Source organism: Rhagoletis zephyria, unplaced genomic scaffold, assembly GCF_001687245.7.
Source record: "Rhagoletis zephyria isolate East Lansing unplaced genomic scaffold, Rhagoletis_zephyria_1.1 Rzeph_scaffold_00857, whole genome shotgun sequence".
Classification (NCBI taxonomy): domain Eukaryota; kingdom Metazoa; phylum Arthropoda; class Insecta; order Diptera; family Tephritidae; genus Rhagoletis; species Rhagoletis zephyria.
In genome coordinates, this window is record NW_016157941.1 from 32679 (window position 1) to 41404 (window position 8726).

General features: G+C 35.2%; 1 protein-coding gene across 1 annotated transcript in view; it reads left to right on the forward strand.

Annotated features, from left to right (window-relative positions):
- The window catches only part of LOC108361818 (uncharacterized), a 15082-nt gene extending 9140 nt beyond the window's left edge, over positions 1-5942 (forward strand). Inside the window, exons 3-4 of the mRNA XM_017614586.1 lie at positions 5189-5327; positions 5646-5942. Coding sequence (XP_017470075.1) covers positions 5189-5327; positions 5646-5922 — 416 coding nt within the window. The 3' untranslated portion in view covers positions 5923-5942. The remainder of the gene's footprint in view (positions 1-5188; positions 5328-5645) is intronic.
- Positions 5943-8726: the final 2784 nt, after the last annotated feature.

An 8726-nucleotide genomic window follows, 5' to 3' on the forward strand; every position in this document is an offset into this window, starting at 1 on the left:
CTGTGTAGAAGACATTGCGATGCGCGGGAGCAAAACCTTCCTGGGATTTGACCACCACTTAGAAATGCTAACGTAATTTTCACACAGCCACCTAGTACTTGTATACGTCTGCGGGACCCCAGAATAAAATAAGTTACGAATGCAAAAATTAGCAAAAAAAAGAGTTTGCTTTTTATTAAAAGTGTGTTTATAATATTAAAAAAAAATACACAGGAAAATCAACTTATCTTTGTTTTATCTCCAATAATTGAGGAGTTAGATGCAATAAGGGCGCTTCTGTTAAAACTGCTTTCTGAGATATTTGCGTTAAAGTTTTAGATGTGTTATAACTTTCTTGTTGTTGTAGTATATAAAAAAGTAGTATTGTTGTAGTATTGAAAAAAATTGTCTACTGCGGAAAAAAATTGTCAGATTACCAGTATTCGACCCTAATTTAACTGTAATAAACGCTTTCGATTGAAAAACGTGTTACCTATGTTTTTTCTGAGTTACGCTTTTTTTGGAAATGTTCAGTGGCCCAAATTAAGCAAAAAAAAACTCCTTTAAAAATGTAATTTTCATTTTCTAAAATAGTGTTGTTTACGAGTAGTACAAAATTCCTTAGGCGCCGAACGCCGCCGCCGCCGCCGCCGCGCCGATATTTTCGTAATTCGGCGGCGGCGCGTGAAAAATGACAAAAAACGGCGGCGGCGGCGGCGTGGCTCGGCGGCGTATACCTCTAAAGCAAACATGTAATCTAAGATAAAATAAATAAATAAAAATGTAAAAAAATTAAAGGCGAAATATTTTGCGTCCAAAAGTAATTACCCATAAATTAATTGACTTCTAATGCAGAGGAAATCAGTTCTCACTATTTTGCGGCCATCGCCATTCAAAAGCAGTTAGTTACGGCCGAAGGAAATAAGTAATAACAAGTAAGAAAGTCTAAGTTCGGGCAGAGCCGAACATTAAATACCCGGCGCACGTATTAAATATATGTTTTTCGCCTTAACGAAAGCTACGGCTACATGGTAAGCCGGGGCGTATCAATTTTGAGTAAATTAGAGTCCTTAAATTTCGATTTTCGTTATTTTAGTCCGATTTCAATAATTTTCAACGGTTTGCTTATATGTGGCAAGCACAATAACCACACCGAGTTTGGTACAAATTGGTAGAACGGTTACTGAGATACATATATGTGATCATAAGTGGGCGGTGCCACGCCCATTTTCCAAAAATTTATCACAAACGTATTTCTTGGTAAAGAATTGTTGCAAGCATCAATTTTGAATAAATTAGCTTCAATATTTACTGATTTATCGAAGATTTTGTATTTCTCTAAATTACCNCTGATCATTTATGTATACATTTGTCTATATCTATCTCGATTCGTTTTGGCTGTTACAAACAACCGTTATGTGAACAAAATTAATATACCCTTGTGCACAAGTGCGCTCGGGTATAAAAAGGTACAACTAGTTGTCTGCTGGGTAGTTATAAGTTAGCTATAAACTAGCCCTGTTTCCTGCAGGGAACTTTGGAAAAACGTACATTGTACGAGTATGTACATATGTATGTATGCACCAGGGATGTTCCGAATATCATATACATATTTCACATTCGCGAATCCGAATACGAATTTTCGGAAAGCGAAAGTGTGAGTTGCGAATGTTTAGGAATACATAAGTCATTACTTTTATTGCTTACAAATTGTATAAATTACAACTGGAATATAAAAAATTACATTAGGGATATTCACGATCCAGTGCATACGGTCTAGCATGGTGCATAGATAGCATAAATAGCATGACTGTTGTTGTTTCGTGTGTTAAAACAACAACAAAATTAGCCAGGCGTGCTGTCTATGCACCATACTAGACAGTATATGCACCGGATCGTGAATACCCCTATTGTATTTACGCTAAAGTGGCACAAAACACGCCGAAACACGTAAACTTAATATTAGGTCGTAGATTATGAATCTGTATACCGATTTTCTTAAACAGGCCATATTTCCAAGGTATTTAAACTTTGTGTTTGCATTACGAATGAATAAGGGTGCGTTCATACAGAAACTGAAAAAATATTTCCTCAATTTTATTCAAAAGATTAATTACTGAATTTTTTTCTATTTGAATATTTTAATATCTTGTCAATATCAAAAACTGCATTACCTTCATTCCCAAAACGCTTCTGAAAAAGCTTGACGTATGAACACTTTCATAGGTTTCACGTTCAAAGCTTCACTCAGCTTGGAACAACATCGCTCGGCTCGGCTTCTCTTTGTGTGTGAACGTACCCTAAAAATTCAAAAATGGAGTACTCATTCGGAATGGGACCAACCGTACTTCTTACGGAAGTACAATACTTCTTTTAGAGCCGTTGTACTTCGTATTTCGCAGTACAGTTAAATGTACTTCTTTGCAATATTGTGTACTACCTTTTAGGTTGAGACTTCTTTAACTGCTTCGAGAAATATTAAAACGTAAAACAATTCCAGTTAATAAAGGTTCTCATAAAACACATACAGAGTACTTAGCTCAGCGGTTAGCGTTGCTGACTTCGAACATCGTTGGTGTGGGTTTTAAACTGCAATTCGAAAAGGAAATATATATAAAAAAAAAATAAATAAATAAAAAATATATGATTTTAAAAGCACCCCAATAGTCATGGTACAATAAAAACAGGTAGAAGCCAAATTGACATCAAACCTACAAAAGTCAAAGTTTTCGGGAGAGTAAAAATAAAAATGAGCGTGTGTAAGGAAAAATAAAAAAATACATTTCACTGGTTGACGTTTTTAAGTATATTTGAAGTTTATTCTTATTTATTTATTTTCTTTAGTTAAAATTTGAAAAAACGTGTATGTTGTTTTCTGTTTTTGTTTTATGAGTTGCAGTGTTGTTGGAGGGACTTTTCGGCATAAGGGTCATAGGAACAGCACTTGGCTTCAAACGTGCCTTTCCTGTACCTCCCGGTGTATTTGTGGAATCTACTTCTTTAAAATGTTTAACGCACAGCAAGGCATTTCACTGCAGCTCTGCCCACAGCTGCTTTCGCAACGTTCCTTACGCGAAGGACATTGAGGCACGTTAAAAAATTAGTGGTATCTGCCTTATATTTAACACCACATAAAACACAACGCTTCAGGTGTTGCATTTTTAACACATACACTAAGTATAAACCGCACAACACTACAAAAATTCAAATGCAAATTAAAATTTGTTATTAACGAACATTCAAAAAAAAAACAACGATATGACATTCAAAGCGTAACGAAATATAGGAAATAAAATAAAATCAAGTTGAAGTTTAAAGGTTTGGTTCTCATGAGAGCAACGTCATTTTGGCTTCTACCTGTATTTATGTGCCTTGCCAATAGTAATGAAGAAAACATCGTTGAATATAAATGAAATATTCGTATTTATAATATTCTTACAACTATTTTTAAGAGAAAATTATTAATACGACAATTTTATATTGTTATTGCATAAAGTTTAACTAGTAATAATCTTCGAAAAGCGGGGTATTCCATAGCAAGAAAATTTGCATCCTTTTTTCTAGAGACACATTATTTGACTTACGCAAGTACTTCATGAAATGTTATATTTGCAGTGCCCTTATTCTGGTCGTTAATTTTAACTTCGGTATTTTAGCAAGATGGTACTCTACTCAATACCACGTATGCCTATGTATAAAGCAATCCTGTTTTAGGAAAACACCAAGTTTTGCCAGCGTCAAGACCTATTTATTGTTATTCCGAATGCTACAATAATTTTGAATTGGCGACGTTTTAATACAAAATTAAATGGGCTGTAAATTAATAAGGGGTGGTAAAATTCGTTTCCGTTGCAATTCATCTGTTCATACTATTTTTGCTTTTCAGTTCCTTTACTTCCTTGAGCCATAGTTGGTCACAATACTCATACGCCATGTACGAGGATGTAGGAGAATGGCCCGGTGTGTGGCGTATGAGTAACATTATTTCCCGCTTCTATCTCATACCAAAAATTATTGCACATTTTCATTTCAACATTCAAAATTGCTTTGTTTATCCATCGATTTGATAACTGCCAACAGGGATGCGTGTTCCAATACGCGAAAATTTTGTATCTGTTGTCAGGAAGTACTTTGTCTTGTCCTCATTCATAGGTAGACTACTCTTTCACTTTGTTTTTTGGTTTTTTCTTTCGCGTGTCCCAATAGCGAAGAGTTTTTTATATTGCAGGAAATACAACTTCATTGCATTGTGCTTTCCTTATATGTGATGTTATGGCGATTCAAATTTTCCGCACACGTTACGCTTTCCATTATCAGATAAAAGAAGAAGAGTGAATTGCCCTGTCTAAAACCTCGTTTAGATGAGTCGGAGAAGATCTTGGCGATTTTTATGGAGCCATAAGTCGTGCTTAATATTCTTCTACTTAATAATAATACTAATAATAATACATTGGCGCTTACGCATATGTTAGTATTTGGCCGAGCTTCTCCTCCGATTAGTGGCGTGCGCCTTGATGTTGACACACAAAGGAAGGGACCTATCGTTTTACGCCGACTCCGAACGGCGATTGTATTTTTATGGGAAGCTGTTTTTCACAGAAGTAATACACTCGGAGGTTTGCCATTGCCTGCCGAGGGGCGACCGCTTCTTCGATTCTTCTGTATTATTGGTACGAGTACTTTGGTTTATGAAACATTATATATATAATATTGGTTCGTTGTCACAACCTTTCGACTATAATGTTAAGTGTATTTATATGAAGAATATTTTCACAAAAAGACGCGTGAAAAAATGAATGATATATACTTATTTTTTTAAGTTGTATTCTTTGTTTTATTGTCCCATAAAGTTAATCTTCAGAAAACTAAGGTCGATTTTGTAATTCTCTTCGGTGCAAGGATTATACCATTTTCTAAAAAAATGTATGCTCATTTTTATACCAAATCGAATTATAAATACAGGGTTTTCAAATATATCGGGTCCTGCGCCCACTATCGGCTTAACTCAGCCAACTGTGAAGTTTCAAGCCTCTAGGTTATCGTGAAGTTAGTCAAAAATTTACTGCAAGATTTGCCCCTATTAAACATACATACATACAGAGCAAGCTAAATAAAAGCTTGTAAAATGGTTCATGCTCACTTGCTGACTTTATTCTAACATAAGTGGCAACATTCAAGTTCCCTAATCCAATTTTGTACGTATTTACAGATTATTTGCAACACAAAGACTGCTTCAGTTATATACAGGATGACTGGATGCGTTGTACGCACAATTTTCAGGAGATTCTTACTGAAGAGCTGCATGGCGAACAAACAAATGTTACCAACAAGTTCATGGAATTTTGCTGGTAAGTAGCGATACGAAAATTTCAGAGGCAAAAACATGGAGTTGTAGTAGGTGGCGAAAAGTCCAATTAAAAGTTCTTGCATGCACATGTGGAAATACGAGTACAGTTGATGTGCTTGGGAGATTAAGTTCTACACATATATGCATGTTAACCATATGTGCGTGTGGGTGTGCGTGCGATTGCTGTGCATGTTTTCAATTTTACAGTTTCGATCAACAATTATGACCAATCATTGCATTGTTTGATTTATTAAAAGCTTTTACATAGATCTTTAAGCCCTTAATTCACATACATACATAACTCGTTTGTCTCTTGCAGCGCCCGACATGCCTATGAAAATTGTATTTACAACAGTGCTCGCTACAAATGCTACAAGAACTCGGCCAAATTTGCACGTGATACTGCTAAAACTTTATCGGATGAAAAGCACTTTACCAACTGCCGTCAGTATGAGAATGCGCTTTGTAGTGTGGGCCATGCGACGTCCCTCTACGTTGGAGGCATGGATGCCACGCTCGACTGGATACAACTGTTGTTCGTGTGGCTACCCGCTGTGCTGTTGATAAGTGCGAACATTGGACGACGACAGGCATAAATAAATCAATGCCGAATTTATTTTTTATTCTTCAGTAGCTACATGTGTGCTTGTTTGTGTGAAGAACAATGTGGAACAGTGGCCATTGTGTGACTGTAAAGGTTGAATGTATAGGGATGCTTTGTTGGGAGCTCGAATTGCCTTGGCTGGTTTATGGCTAAAAGAAATGTATGATGGTTTTTCATGGTTGTTGTCAGTGAGATCGTATAGCTTGTAAGAATAAATAAAGTACATACATTTGTATGTACCAGCTTATGTGTATACCCACTGCTCTCTCTCCACGTTTTTATATATATGCACATACGTATATTCAAATTAAGTTAAACATGTTGTAACATTTTAATTCTGATCTCATTTTACTTATTTTTATACGCGGTTAAGGTGTTTAGGATATTTAAAATTATGGACAATATTATCTGAATGGTAGAGTTGTTATGGTGCGTGCCCAACTCTAATTCAGTAACGCGGCATTAATAAACTATCACATTTCAACACTCTAACTAAATGCTTATATGTAATCATGATTCAATAATACAAGGTTAGATAATTATTGACAGCTGCGGTTTGACACTCCCTTACAAAAGGTTGCATTTACGAAGGACAGAGAAAGGGCAAGAATGCAATCCCTTGTTTCGAAAATGGTAGTAGAAAAGTACGCAAAGTAGTCAATTAGAAGTGAAATTCCTTTCGTAAATTCTAATGTATTTGCAGGAAATCTAGCATTTTAAACGAAATGTTGAACGTAATATTGATATATCTACGTGAATTACGTAATTTATATGCTATTTAGCCGTATAAAAACTGCAAAATGACTCAAAATTAAAATAAGACTACTATTAGACTGATGTAAATATCCAATGCTTATGTTTTCATCAGTTAAATATGCTTCATATGCATATACAAATAAACATATTGCACAAAAGCTTATACCTTTATTTAACACCAAAGCAACACGGTGCCACTGCTAAGGGAGCGGTGCGAGAGAGACAACTGTCAGTTTATCGAACCTTGTATTATTGAATCATGATATGGCATATCTCATGAGAATCAGTCGCCCCTGGGATTTGTATGTAGTATGAAAAATTCAGTTGGTCTGTAAGGTGCCACACCCCTTTTATGTATCGCTATTATTTTGCTCTATAACCATCCTTTCAATGTCTGCAATTGATGCACAAAATTTCAAGAAAAAAAAACAATACATCCCTTCTAGAGCTTTAAATAAGTAATAATATTTTAGCGCTTAGGCATCTTGCTGCTATTACGCAAATGAAGGGAGAGTTTCCTAACGGCAAATGGATTTGATGAGTAACTTTTTATGGCAGAAATATGCTCGGTGGTTTGCCATTTCCTGCCGAGGGGCAAGCGAAGTAAGAAAACAACTTCTTCTAATTTAGATGTTGTCAGGAACAGGAGTCGAAAAGAGGTCCTACGAAGTGGCAGTACGCACCAACCAAAGGCAACCTTTGAATTGCATCTTTGACAGATAAGTAGATACCTATCTTATCACCTCTTGAAAAATTCTAGCAATATATGGCCACGCCGATTTGATTTTAAGTTTTTTGTGTTACTGGTCTTGGAACATAGAATAATAACACAAGTTTACAAGAAATCATACCTGTGGCATTCTTCTGTTAAATATTTACGTAAAATTGTCTCCCCAACCCGAATATGAAGTCAAAATATAAAAAAGTATAATAGTTTTCTAGATATAAGCGAATTTCCGGTTTTTTGAAATCTGATTATGTCTCCGTAGAAAGTTTCAAACGAATGTATGTATTAGTTTATTTAAGCTTATTTAGTGAACTAAATTAAGAACAAAGCAAAAACCAATATTTAAATCGATACCTACCTAGTTTGCTTATAATGCAACATTACAAAATATGTATCATATTCAGCTATGTCGCAGAATCCGACTCGGAATTCATTATATATTCGAATCAGCAGTTGGCACTTTAAGTCTTTTTTCTTTCACGATAGTTTGTAAAAAAGAATGAAAGTTTGTACCAATTAACGATCTCGAGGTGAAGTTACACCGTTTTATTTTTAAGAGCTTTAAAGTTAAAATCGGCAAAACAAAACAATTTAAATACAGCTTGAGTAAACTGGTGTAGTAGTAAGCAGTGCGCGTTACCATTCCACAGGGCCTGGGTTCAAGCCCGGTTCAACCCAACGTAAAAAAAAAAAATAAAAAAATGTTTTTTTTTTTCTAAAAGCGGTCGCCCCTCGGTTGGCAGCGGGAAATCTCCGAGTGCATTCTGACCTGCCAGCTGAGAGTTTTCACAGCAATCCGCTGGAACTGCTCTTGGAGAGTCTAGAGACTTTTTCCATTGCTCAAATTAAAGATCTTGAATATCACTACAACCTACTTTGTTTTCGATTGATATAAAATTGTGACAAGCATGCACAGCTGGAAGAAAATCTTAAAAAATTTAAGAAATAATTAATTTTTTCAATTGAGGGGATTAATTTTTTTTTCGTTTTTTCAACAGTGAAATCGTGTTTTCGTATCAAAATCTATATGCTTTGTACAATAAAATATAAAATTGTTTTGTTTTTATCCGGCGGTTTTTGTAAGTTGTTTTTTACGAAAAACACTATTTTTGACAATTTTTTTTTTGAGTTCTGGGGGTAATTATTATTCAATGGCAATATTTTGCCGTGAAAAGGAATTACATTAGCTCTAAAATGCATTGTATGTATGAACACTTTGTTCGTTCAATCGAAAGAGCTACCATTAATTTGCGTAGAGTATTCAAAAAGTAGACCGTGCGCCATCCACAGTATTTTTTTGTCGTGTTGAATTC